The sequence below is a fragment of the Penicillium brevicompactum genome (assembly GCF_028827555.1).
Source record: "Penicillium brevicompactum strain IBT 35665 chromosome Unknown utg000005l_segment0_segment0, whole genome shotgun sequence".
Lineage (NCBI taxonomy): Eukaryota > Fungi > Ascomycota > Eurotiomycetes > Eurotiales > Aspergillaceae > Penicillium > Penicillium brevicompactum.
This window is the reverse complement of record NW_026623208.1, coordinates 3766168-3779454: the sequence shown is the minus strand read 5'-3', so window position 1 is coordinate 3779454 and position 13287 is coordinate 3766168. Positions and strand designations below refer to the sequence as shown.

The following is a 13287-nucleotide window of genomic DNA, read 5'->3' as shown; positions in this document are numbered from 1 at the left end:
GCAAATAGCCTACCAAAGTGATGAGCACCGACGAAGGCCTTCATTCACGTTTAGAGACACTAGTCTTTCATGATAGGGTTGGTGAGCGAAAAGCTCTTCTAATCCTTCAAGAGGAAGGTTATACAATCTCTCTTCGTACGATACAGAGATTACGACATCAGCTGAAGATTAATCGGCGTGCGCCTGTGTGTACAACTACAGCTACCGAAGTAGTTAGGTAACCCGAGATATCTGCTTTCGTCCAAGCGAACATAAAACGAAATTGAAGAGATAAACATGTAGAAAGAAGACTGAGCCGATGGCGGCGATTGACTCGGAGCCCGAATCCGAACCCGCTGAGTCATCTGGCCCCGGGCTCCAGGGCTCGATCTCAAACTTATTCAGTGGAAGCTATTCAGACGATATTTGACTTTTGGATGCTATAATGAGGTGCATATGCTGCATCCTGATGTTTAATATTGAAATCATTGGTCTCGCCTTTGTTTCTCCAAAATGAAGACCGCCCAAAGAGGCAAAAAGATCCTCTTATCTCGCCCCCGCACTCTCTCAGCCTCTACTCCGCATTTTTTGCGATTATCCTAACGACCGACGGCGAGTGTCATGCTCCCAAAATGCGCCGAGTTAAGAAATCACGTAATGGCTGTGCGAGGTGCAAGAGCAAACGTGTAAGTATGAACGTTTTACACCCACTGCAGTCATACTAATGGGCACAGGTCAAATGTGGCGAAGAAAAACCCCATTGCAGCCGTTGCACTCGCTTAGGTGTCCATTGCCCGGGTTATGCCCAATCTTTACGCTGGGTCACTAGATATGAGCAATCCAGTCCAGCCGCATCGGCATCGGCATCGGTATCGGCGTCGGACGCGAGAATCCCAGGCCCCGCGGCGTCTGTCTCGACTGTTCCGATCCAGCCGAGCCCAATTGACCATGTCTTGCCTCATGAATCAAACTTTCAAACGCATCACGAGCAAAGTCCCGTGGAAGCTGCTCTAGATGTACCCGGTACCCTCTGCGACAACCTATGGGATCTGTCCGGTCACGCGTCGCTGCCAGAACTAACAGACTTGTGTGAGCCATCGCCGATGGCCGCGACCTCCTCATTCTCACCCTCGAGAGAATTCGTCCATGACTTTGGGCATTCGGTAGATGTATCAGCCGATCTCTCTCATCTTTTGTCCCTGATTGGACCCGCTCCGGTCGAAGATCAGGGCGAGAATGCACACCGAGACTTCTCTCCGTCGACTATCGTTCGAAGTTACCCTCCCGCGTCGCGCCGCTCCACGCCGCGCAACTTCATGACCATGTCACGATCACTGAATAATCCGTCATGGACACTGATTGAGTACTACTTCAAGGAAGTAGCGGCACTTTTTTCCAGCTACGATAGCCAAATGAACCCGTTCAGAACCACGGTATCTCGCCTCTGGGGCTCCTCACTGGCAATGTGCCGAACAATGCAAAGTATGGCTGCGGCAACGCTGGTCAATGAGTTCCCTCATTTTGGTCCGATGGGTCGGAAGATGCGTGATGAAGCGGTGGACATCATCACCCGCGACACAGTCATAGACGACAAATCATTACTGGCGTTGCTCATGCTGGGTCAAACAGCAAGCTGGCACGATCCAACCGATCTAGGTATATCCTTTTTCAACCTGCTTCGCAAGCAGCTCAATACCATCGCTTCGTCATCGAACAGCCCAGGGTTTGGGTTCGCCAAGACTGATAGTAATAACTATCGGTTCTTCGAAGAAGCTTTAATATACTGGGAAATGCTGCTCTCTTTTGTTGCAGATAATGAAAAAGGCTTGCTGTCGGACAATTCTCAATCGGCTTCCTCCATGGGCGAATCTCTTGTTCTGCAACGAGTACCTCATCCCTGGACCGGAATCGCACGCGATACCCAATTCACGGTGCAGCAGGTCGGTCAATTGATTCGCCGCGAGCGGAAGCGCATGCGCTCAAGAAGATTCACTTCCCAAGATGATATCACCCGTGCTCAAATAGCAATTGAAAAGGCACGGGAATTAGAAGAGCGCCTGTTGGCACTCGCCCACCCCTCTGAGGCTGAGATCGTCAGCCCCGGTGATGACGATACACCAGTATGGCATCTCCTGACAATGGCGGAGGCCTACAGATGCACCGGGCTCATGCAGTTATATCGCGTCTTTCCCGATCTTCTTCAGAGACGCCTCCCTGCATCAGACTCCAATACCTCCAACTACCCTGCCAATGCATGCTCAACAAGCCGAGATCCTTTCTTCCCAATCGATCTTGATAGTATGAACCTATCAGCTGCGTTTGGGAACCCAAGTCCAGCTGCGCACGCCACTCACGCCCAAAATGCCTCGCCATCACCATTACCTTCAACTCATAACCTTTACCAAGACCATAACCGAAAAAGCCCAATCCAAAACCAAGAACACCCTTCCCCATCCCCAGAAAACGTTGCCAACAACTGGCTTACTGAATTCGCCGTGACGACCCTCTCTCGCCTGAAAACAATTCCGCTTGAATCTCGCACCCGCTGCCTCCAACCATTCCTACTCGTAGCATCCTGCTCGGAACTACGTCTCCCGCCTCTACCCTCAAATATCGATTCTCGGGGAAATCCTTCCAATGGACCCACCGATGAATACACCGAGGGCGAAGACAGCACGTCCAATACGAACCCAATGCCCAGTATTTCAATGGCAGCGATCGAAGTTTCGCGGACCCGGAAGTTCATCCTTGGCCGTTTGACATCTTATCTACACGTCCTACCCCCGAAACCAATTAACGTCTGTCTCAAATTGGTAAATGAGGTCTGGAGACGGTTGGATGCTGGGGAAGACAACTGTTATTGGGTTGACGTGATGATCGAGAAAGGATGGGAAACCACTATGGGGTGAGAATAAGATATGTGTATAATGAATTGGCACCTTGATTACTCCGCGCTCGGTTTTCGTAGGATTGTTGTGGGAAAAGTAAGTGTAGAACGGCGTCTTGGACATCATCATTGTTCTCCCAATTTCCAACCGTATTTTCCTTGCCACGGGTACAAGTCGAGCTTTCGCATTGATCCTCTTCGTCTGTGGCTTGGGGAGATCCTGTGGACTGAGACGAAGATCCCTTCGTAGTCTGCATCGGCTCCTCCAGACGCTTTTAACACAAATCGTATTCCTCGAGACTTTTGATGGGTTTGAGAAAATTAGAGAGTGAGTTTGAAAAAAAGAAAAAAGCAAAAAGCAAAAAAAAAGGTAGAAAAGAGAGTGGATGAGAGGATAGATGATAGAGGAGGGGGAGGGAGGAAGAGAAGTGGAATTTATAGGACTCGGGGGGGTCTGTAAGTAACCCTTATGACTTCTATACAGCTTTCCTTCTCAAGTCACCTCTTGTTTGGGCTGAAGCATAAGATCGAACCTCATCCATAGGATACACATCTTGAGTTATACTAAGGCCGTTGAGCCTTAATACATGGCAAAGAATTCGTTGATTTCATAAAACTCATACCAATACCAAACAAATGTCATGCAAGCATCATAAACACCCTACCATTGCACCAGTCTCCATACATCATTTCTCGAATTTCGCGCGAGGCCAGCATATCACAACCCGATCATATCAAGGCTTACTTGCTCTCCGAACCACGAGTATAATTATTCCACCACTGAGAAAACATTCCACCCTTGGTAGCCTGCTCATTCCAACTCGCGCGACGAGCGTATTGCTCTGCATCCATCGAATTTCGCTTCTGGCTTTGCAGATTTGCAAAGATTCCAGAATTAGCGCCGGAGCTCGAGCGACGACGCTCGTTGAGAGTTGGGAGGGGAGGGGAGGCGGCGTCGCTGTTCTTGGAGGTGTTCGAGGTAGTCGAGTCCTTCATATTGTCAGATTTGGATTCGAGGGTCGGTGTTGAATAGGGTAGTTAATGTAATCAAGTGGAAATGTATGTAGATAGTACTGGGCGATGTAGCTGCAAGTGTTGGGTTTATATGAAAACACAGATGTCGATGGCGAAGGCAAAACAGGTTTGGGAAGAGAATGACCTACTCTTCTTGTTGTCTCGGTTCCAACCGGCATCGCCCATGCGGCACGAGGGCTGGGTGCTTTGGCTCCGCCGTTCATCCAGACGTTGTGGTGTTCGTGGCGGTCGCCGGAGGATCCGTGCCAGTGGCGGCGAGTGTCGTCGGACATATTTGCAGTTTGTACTTTGTAGTGGACTTTGTGAATTGATTAGAGAAGTGTGAGAGAAGGAGAGATTTCAAGGGTAATGATGAGATAACCTAGAGTCGACGACGTCATTTCCAGGTTGTCATCCTTGGATGAGATGAACTGATTGAGATATCTATACATACCGTGAGATTCCAAGACTGATGGAATTTGACAGTCGAAAAGAGGGGGAAGTTGGGTTTTAAGGGTAAATCAAAGCTATTGCCATAGGTTACATTTAATGCAGAGCAAAGTCACACCAGGTCTAGGTCTAGCCATTAAGAACCCCGTGTTTAGAGATGACAGCTTGGGATGATGTCGTAGACTGCGGGGAAAGCTGTCGGTGGCGAATGATGAACATTGAACAGTGCCGAATTGAATTTGATCGACCTCGAAATCCATGTATAATAGAATGTTCAATTCGAAGATAAAATGTATAGATCTAAATTCTACAACCTCGCATTCTTCCCAATATCAACATCTCTCAACCGCTTCCAAACCCTAACACCCTCCTCCCAAGCCCCATCCTCCCGAACCGCTACATTTCCATCCCCTTGCAACGTCCGAACCAACCTAGCCCCAGAAGCACCCCATCCAAAGTCCCCAGCTCTCTGAACAAACCGAGCCAAAGGACCAACGAAAGCCTCCTTGATAATCCCCTTCTCCCCCTCCTCCAACACCTTCCCATTCCCAAAGAACCAAATAGGATAATCCGAAGAATGAGTAACCCCCCACTCAACCGGCATAGCGTCATCCATACACTTCGCCCGCCACTCAATACGATATCGATATAATTGCCCAGAAGCATCAACGCCCCCCTCATTATGCGTAAGCGCATACGCCAGCCCCCGCTGCATCTGATGCACTTGCATATCAGCATAAATCCGCCCCCACGCATCATCAACCCAGTCTTTACAATTGCTCGGCAGCTTTCCGGATGGGTAGTAGTGTGCAATGACACCGTCGACGATATGTTCTGGGTAATCAGCAATGAGACGGGTGCGCAGCGCGGAAAGAGTATTGGCCGTTGGCGGGAACCAGGTGCTGTATAGGAAGCGCTCGTCGGCGCATTCGCCGATGATGATGCGCACGTTGCGAGATAGGATGCTACGCGCGAAATCGCCGCTGTCGAGGGATTGGAATAGAGATGGCGAGATGAAGGATCCGTCGGTCGTTGGTCTGAATTGATGGATTTCGATGGTTTTGACGGCGTCGAGGAGCTTCTGTGCGGGGAGGGAGCGGAGGCGGGAGATCTTCTCTTTTGCTGGGAGTGAGGTTGGGATATTCAGTGCAGCTAGGAGTTGGTTGAACTGGGTTTGGGTCTCGGTTGGACGCTTCGGTTGTACGGCTGGGCTGTTTGACCAGATGCAGGCCTGGCGGACGATGGATTTCTCGGCAGGTTGGCGGAGGTCGTAGGCCAATTGGTGGAAGACGGAGTTTGCGCCCGCGGAATATCCTGAGATGGTTATGTTGTTTGGGTTGCCTCCGAATAGGTTGATGTTCTCCTTGATCCATTCCAGGGCTAATCGTTGATCCCAGAATCCGTGGTTTCCAACTGTCTCACCAGCGGTGGCAGCATCTTGCTCTAGCTCCGCGGAGTATAAGAAGCCGAACAGATTGACTCGGTATGCAGGCATCACGATAACAGCCTTGAAGTCCGTGTCGCCGATCAATGCGGCGGCATTGAAGGAATTGGGTGTGCCGAATTGGAGCCATCCTCCGTCTTGAGATGAATCAGCATCTTCCAAAGTCCATATTCACTGGTCGCTTTTCTAAAGCCAGCTGGAAAGTCCAAGGTATATCACTTACGGATGAAAACAAAGACAGGCCACCCTTCTGCTGGCGGCTCGCCAATAGGTGTCCACACATTACACTGGAAACAATCCTCATTCCACGCATCTGGATTCTCAGGCGATAGGTTCAAAAAGCCCGGCTGTGGACACAGTCCTGCTCCGCCATCGCAGCGACCTGGCGCATCTTTGCTACCGTATTGGAAGGATGCGGGGATAGGAGTGGCGCGACGCCAACGCTCCGAGGGAGCGAGTCCGTAGCGAACACCTCCGAAATAGTGACACAAGTCTCGGGGGTGAGGGGAAGGGATTGAAAGGGTGACACCTTGGATTATGCCGCGGTGGGCAAGTGATTTGAGGTGTGGACGAGGAGTTGTTTCCATCTTCTATACAGGGAGTTTTGGAGTTGGGAGATTAAGATAGGGAGAGAAGCCCGTTGTTTTCACTTGACAGGATAAAACAAACTATGCTGATTACCCCGAGTCTGCCCAGGTGGGCAGGTCTAATATACGCATCGGAAGATAAGTGGTAGGCGAGAGAAAGAAGCGATTGGATCATATTGACGAGATAGTCGGCAATTTGGAGATGTGACCTTTGCGGGGGATCGGCTGGCTCCGCTCGGTCCTACTTTTGGGTGCCGAGTGAACTGTTGGATAACACAATTACATCTTGACATGGAGCTGTTCGATCAAATCCTTGTATTCAGTAGACTAATTACGGCATATCAAAAGAGTCCGGGTGTTTTCTTCCACTGTTTCTGTTTCACTGCTCAGCTTGAGCGAGTTCTAAAATAGCGGACATCGCGATATGCCTCCTCGATCACGAATTTAACATGCTCCCACGATAAGAGAACAATATACAGGTACACCTGAGTGCATATTATTCCAAGTTCCGAGATTTCTTCCTGACGCCATTGGTCACTATTCAAGGAGAGGTTTTGCCGACATCACCAACCTTGGAAGCCCCGATGGTTCATATATGAATCACTAGAACGTTTTCAAAAGCGCTCAAATGCATTCGAGCACTTCGAATGCATTAGTGTATGGACTAATCTTTGAATTCGTGCAAATAGTTTCACATAACAAGCAGAGTACAATCAAGCGTGGATCATACCCCAGCGACTTAAGATATACCCAAGGTTAAAGCGGTTACGAACCCTGTAGTAACATGGAGCCAATCACAATGTCAAAAACGATAGGCTGGAGAGGCTCAATTCATGACCCCTGTCTCTATTCCCACTCCTTAGCTGATAATTCCAACGCCCGGCGTCTCTATAAATGGCCCCGGGGCCACACCCGTGGACCTGGTCATATCTAGCCGCCAGCCCCCATGGCGACTACCTAGGCGCGTAACTATGTCTTTCCCAAATCGTTCGCCGAATATAGCCCACCTAACTATATCCCCATCAATTCAAGACCCGAGTTATGCTCTTGGATTAGTTGGTCGGCGTCAAGTGTATCAGTATTGCATCGAAGTACAAGGGTATGCAATGACCTTATATACTAAGCCCGGCCATCTTAAGGACAAACAAGTCCAATACTTCCAGATCACCAAGAAACTCAGAAATCCTACCAACCTTCCGATCATTCTATCTAAAATAAGAGCAAATGCAAACCTCAATCCTCGATTTCCTGGTCGTGAGCCAGCCTCGAGACACTCCACTTCCAGATATCCCACCCCGAGATATCCCACCCCGACCTCCACCCCAAGCCCCACACAAGATCGAAGTCGGTCCATATACATCCTCTCGCATGGCTACCCGGTACAGATTCCCCGTATCCAGGGTCGGTGAAATAGTGAAGCATGCCTTGCGACGAGTCACCGAGCTCGCGATCATATTCCCGAATTTTATCTTTATTCGTGCGTTTCTTCGATTGAGAGATACTATGGGACTTGTTTGGAACGTTGGCTATGATGCAAGTCGGAAGGTATCGAGGGTTTGTTTGGAGCTTTGGACGGTGGAGATGTTGAGTTGTTGAAGTGGACATTGGGGGTTCAGAGGGTTTGCTGCCCTCCGCACATGAGTGGCTTTTTGTTGTCGCTCTTGCTGTAACTTGATGATGTGATGACTTTCTTATGCTTTTCTGTTTTTCTGTTGATGTTTTACTATCCTGCTATCATGCTATTATCTCATGTTCCCATGTCTCTACGATGTTATGTTTGAATCATGTTTACACGACGCGATGCGAGTTATCAAGAATGAACCATTTGAATTCCAAGTCTACATGCGTGCGGCTCCTTTGCCAACCTTGGAACCTCACTCTCGCAGTCCTGGAGAATGAGTCTAGTTATTGGCTTGTTCAGATCTACTATGATGATTTCCCCAGGTCTCAAGACCAATAGGAACTTGATAGCAGGAGGATTACAAAATACAATACTACCTGAATAGTAAATACGAACAAAACCATGTTTAGTTGAAGCTCCAGATTCTAAGAGCAAATAGCCTGTATTCAAGAATCGAACTGTAGAAAAGCAAAATCGAACGCTAGAAAAGTCATTGATAAAAAAAAAGAAACATCACGCATCACATCACGTATCATGGATGACCCGGTCTTAGTACAAAAGAAACAAGCAATGCTTTTACGCCTTGCTGATCTTGCAGATCAGATCCTGGCCATCGACGGAGTCACCCTCCCGGACCTGGAGGCCAGACACCTTACCGCTGTGTGGGGCGGAGATCACCATTTCCTACAACGCTGTTAGTAAACCTGATTCGAAAGGAGGAATAGTCGTAAGTGTAAGGATAAAAACATACCATCTTCATGGCGCTCAGCACCGCGATAGGATCACCCTTCTTGACATCATGTCCATCGTGGATACGGATCTCAACAACGACACCACTCATAGGAGCGCCGACCTGGCTGCTATCGGCAGCATCGGCCTTGGGGCGCGCGATGTTCTCGACGGAAGCCTTGTTGTCGTCGACGCTGACTTGGCGGACTTCACCGTTGACCTCGTAGAAGACCTCGCGCTGACCGGTCTGCTCGGAGAGGGGACCGATAGCGAGCAACTTCAGGATAAGAACCTTACCCTTCTCGAGCTCGACGTGGAACTCCTCGCCGATCTCGGGTCGTGCAAGGAAGTAGCGAGTAGGCAGGACGGAAAGATCACCGAACTTCTGCACGAACTTGCGGTAGTCTTCGAAGACCTTGGGGTACATGGCGTAACTGGCGACGTCGCATTCGGTGGCGGCGCCGAACTTCTCGCGGATGTCGTTCTTGATCTTGGCGAGGTCCATGGGCTCCAGGTACAGACCGGGGCGCTTGTCGAGCTTGCGGCGGCCGCGGAGGGCCTTGGTGCGCAGGGGCTCGGGGAAGCCTCCGTACGGTTGGCCCATGAGACCTTCGAAGAACTCGAGGACGGAGCCGGGGAAGTCGAGCTGGTCGGCGCGGTCGATGACGTCCTGGGCGGACAGCTTGTTGCTGACGATCCAAGAGGCAAAGTCACCACACACCTTGGAGGAGGGGGTAACCTTGACGATGTCGCCGAGCAACTCGTTGGCGACCTCGTAAGCCTTCTTGGTCTCGGCCCACTGCTGTCCAAGACCCAGCTGGCTGGCCTGGAAGATCAGGTTGGTCAGCTGACCACCGGGGATCTCGTGCTCGTAAACCTCAGGGTCGGGACCGGTCAGACCAGCCTCGAAGGGAGAGTAGAGCAGACGGAGCTGAGCCCAGTAGGCATCGAGAGCGCGGACGTGGGAGAGGTCCAGACCGGGGTCGTACTGGGTGCCCTGGAGAGAGGCGAGAAGAGCACCAATGCTGGGCTGCGAAGTCATACCGGACAGACTGTCGGTGGCGGCGTCGACGGCATCAGCGCCGGCCTCAGCGCAGGCAATCATGGATGCGACACCGGTACCAGCCGAGTCGTGGGTGTGAACGTGGATGGGGAGGTCGGGGTAGCGCTCGCGGATACCGCCAACCAGGAGACGGGCAGCCTGGGGCTTGAGGACACCGGCCATATCCTTGATACCAAGGACGTGGGGGCCCATCTTGACAATCTTGTCAACCAAGCCCATGTAGTACTCCAAGCTGTACTTCTTCTTGGGGTTCAACATGTCACCACTGTAGCACATGGTGGCCTCGACGACACCACCAGCCTCGTGGACAGCCTTGATACCAACCTCGAGCTGGTCGAGGTCGTTGAGGGCATCGAAGACACGGAAGATGTCAACACCGTACTTCTTGGCCTGCTTACAGAAGTGGTAGATGGCGTTATCGGGAAGCGATGAGTAGGCAACACCGTTAGCACCACGCAGCAGCATCTGGAAGGGGATGTTGGGAACGGCCTTGCGCATCTTGCGGAGTCGGTCCCAGGGATCCTCGTAGAGGAAGCGCATGGCGACATCGAAGGTGGCTCCACCCCAGCACTCGAGGGAGTAAGCGTTGCTCAGAGCGTGGCTGGTCTCGGCGGCGATGTTCAACATATCGATGGTACGCACACGGGTAGCCAGGAGCGACTGGTGGGCATCACGCCAGGTGGTGTCCATGATCAAGCAGCCCTTGTTGGCGCGCACAGCGCGGGCCCAGGCGGCAGGACCTTCACTGTCCAGGATCTGCTTCCAGCCCTTGGTGGCGGGGGAAGAAATGTCGATGGGCTTACCAGCGCTATCCGTGAGGACAGGCTTGATGATCTCGCCCTTGAACTTGGGCTCACCGATCTGGCCCTTGATGCTGCTGCCGTTGACGGCAACGTCACCCAGGTAGGTGAGCAGCTTCTGAGCACGGTTCTGGCTGCTGACGAGGGAGAACAGCTCAGGGGTGTCATCGATGAAAGTAGTCCAGCAAGTGCCATCGATGAATGTGGGGTGGCTCAGCAGAGAAGCCAGGAAAGGAATGTTGGTCTTGACACCACGGATACGGAACTCCACCAGAGCGCGCAGCATCTTGCGGCGGGAGATCTCGTAGGTGGATCCACGGCAAGTACACTTGACCAGCATAGAATCGTAGTGAGGAGTGATGATGGCACCGGCGAAACCGTTACCACCGTCCAGACGGACTCCGTTACCACCGGCGGAACGGTAGACTTCGATCTTACCGGTGTCGGGAGAGAAGCCCTTGGAGGGGTCTTCTGTGGTGATACGGCACTGAATGGCGAAACCGCGGGTGGAGATGCGGTCCTGGGTAAGACCCAGCTGCTCGAGGGTAGCACCAGCGGCAATTTGGATCTGGGCAGCGACGATATCGATACCGGTGATCTCCTCGGTGATGGTGTGCTCGACCTGAATACGGGGGTTCACTTCGATGAAGTAGGCCTTGTTATCGGCGGGGGAGTACAAGAACTCGGCGGTACCGGCGTTGCGGTAACCGACCGACTTGGCCATGCGCACGGCATCAGCCAGCATCTTGTCGCGGACCTCGACGGGGAGGTCCTTGGCGGGCGCGATCTCCACGACCTTCTGGTGACGACGCTGGACGGAGCAGTCACGCTCGAACAGGTGGACCACGTTTCCGTGGTTGTCACCCAGAAGCTGGACCTCAATGTGCTTGGGCTTGTGAAGGAAGCGCTCGACGAAGACGGTACCGTTGCCGAAGGCGGTCTTGGCCTCGGAGGTGGCACGCTCAAAGGAGTCCTTGAGCTCGGACTGGTTCCAGACCACACGCATACCACGGCCACCACCACCAAAGGCAGCCTTGATAATGATGGGGAAGCCGTGCTCGTCGGTGAAGGACTTGACCTCCTCGAACTTCTCGACGGGACCGGGGGTACCGGGCACGACGGGGACGTTGCAGGCAATGGCGGCACGACGGGCCGAGACCTTGTCACCGAGGGCATCGATGGTCTCGGGCTTGGGGCCGACGAAGACGATACCGGCCTTCTCGACGTTGCGAGCGAACTCAGCGTTCTCCGACAAGAAACCGTAACCGGGGTGGATGAGGTGCACGCCGTGCTCCACGGCAATCTTGATGATCTCATCACCGGCGAGATAAGCGCCGACCGGGGTGTATTGGCCCCGCTTGCCGATCATGTAGGCCTCATCAGCCTTCTGACGGTGCATACCCAGACGGTCCTCGTGTGAGAAGACAGCCACCGTCTGGAGAGACAATTCGTGTGCGGTACGGAAAATACGAATGGGGATTTCACCACGGTTGGCCACTAGAATCTTTTGGAAGTGCATGATAGTGGAGTTGGCGCGCAGACGGCGGTGGACGGAATCCTGGTGGTGCTCATTGTGATCCTCGATGATCTCAATCTCATCGATGGCAGAGTCCCGGTTGGCCATTTTGGAGGTGTGAAGAGAGAATATAGGAATTGAGGGCTGCACCGTGGTTAATAAGAGGCGGGTGGGGTTGGGGGGCAGATCTATGAGGTAAAGCGGTGACTCACTATAAGCTGGGGGGGAGCTCTCTCCGGATCCAACTTTAGGCCGACTTCGGCACAATTGGACTGGGGATTGAGGGGTATATAAGGAGAAGAGAGGAATTGGAGAGAGTATAAGAAAGAAAAGAGGAGGGAGGAGGAAGAAGAGAAAAGCAAAAAATGGCAGAACGACCTTGGGGAAAGGGGAGATAGATAAGGAAAAAGGCAACGGGAGTCACCAGTACATTCCGGGGAGGGCAAAGTTGACAATGAAGATGAGGTAACTAGTACATCGGGAGGCTCACCGGTACACCGGGACCATTTGGAAATGGAAAAATGTTAGGCGATGTCAATTCAAATCGTCTCTTCTTTTCTTCTGCGGGGCTCTTCTGCACTACATCATAGCTTTCCCCAGGCTCGCCTACAGGTATTTCCCAGTCTATTTCCTAATTTCCACGCTCTCCGGAGTCTCACGATAATTCTCTCCCAATTCACTCCGTTTCAACGGGTGGTTTAGGTAAGTCATTCCGGAGAACGTCTACGAGAACGTCTACCTCGGGCCCTCGGGAACACACAACTCTCATCAACCCTTGAGGCATGTCGATGCGGATATTCGCGGGAAACTACGAAAGAGTCCGGGGAAGATTCGGAGAACTCTCGACACATGCAGCCGAATCGGACCAATCGCCGTTGCAATAATCCCCATTGCCCACTGCCCACTGCATCTTCACAGGTTCGCCAGTCCACCTGTTCATTTTGTTCATTCGTTCACCTCGGGGAAGCTTTGTCCGAGTCTTGAACGACTCTTCTCAATCTGTGGTGATTTTTCCCTTCTCTTTCGCAATATTCCAATCCCCCCATTTTAGTCCATTTAGTCCATTTCTCCATTCCCCCATTGGAATCCCCATTGGAGTCCACAGTTCCCTTCACCGGAGGTCCAGACCTGCCACCTTCCGGGTCATGCGTCCCATTCTCTAGAGGAAGGGATCATCTCTTCTCCGATCCTTGGCCG

At 52.0% G+C, this 13287-nt stretch overlaps 4 protein-coding genes across 4 annotated transcripts; 1 reads left to right on the top strand and 3 right to left on the bottom strand.

Moving 5' to 3' along the window:
- Window positions 1-611: 611 nt before the first annotated feature.
- On the top strand, window positions 612-2888 carry N7506_007272 (Zn(II)2Cys6 transcription factor; the record flags this gene model as incomplete). The annotated part of the gene is made up of 2 exons (XM_056956565.1): window positions 612-665; window positions 714-2888. 2 exons carry the CDS (start codon window positions 612-614, stop codon window positions 2886-2888), a joined length of 2229 nt encoding a protein of 742 aa, XP_056810899.1.
- Window positions 2889-3607: 719 nt separating this feature from the next.
- Window positions 3608-4173, bottom strand: N7506_007271 (uncharacterized protein; the record flags this gene model as incomplete). Its single annotated transcript, XM_056956564.1, has 2 exons — window positions 3608-3856; window positions 4030-4173. 2 exons carry the CDS (start codon window positions 4171-4173, stop codon window positions 3608-3610), a joined length of 393 nt encoding a protein of 130 aa, XP_056810898.1.
- Window positions 4174-4637: 464 nt separating this feature from the next.
- Window positions 4638-6361, bottom strand: N7506_007270 (putative carboxylesterase; the record flags this gene model as incomplete). Its single annotated transcript, XM_056956563.1, has 2 exons — window positions 4638-5911; window positions 5998-6361. 2 exons carry the CDS (start codon window positions 6359-6361, stop codon window positions 4638-4640), a joined length of 1638 nt encoding a protein of 545 aa, XP_056810897.1.
- A 2197-nt stretch (window positions 6362-8558) lies between these two features.
- N7506_007269 (pyruvate carboxylase) lies at window positions 8559-12198 on the bottom strand (the record flags this gene model as incomplete). The annotated part of the gene is made up of 2 exons (XM_056956562.1): window positions 8559-8666; window positions 8734-12198. 2 exons carry the CDS (start codon window positions 12196-12198, stop codon window positions 8559-8561), a joined length of 3573 nt encoding a protein of 1190 aa, XP_056810896.1.
- Window positions 12199-13287: the final 1089 nt, after the last annotated feature.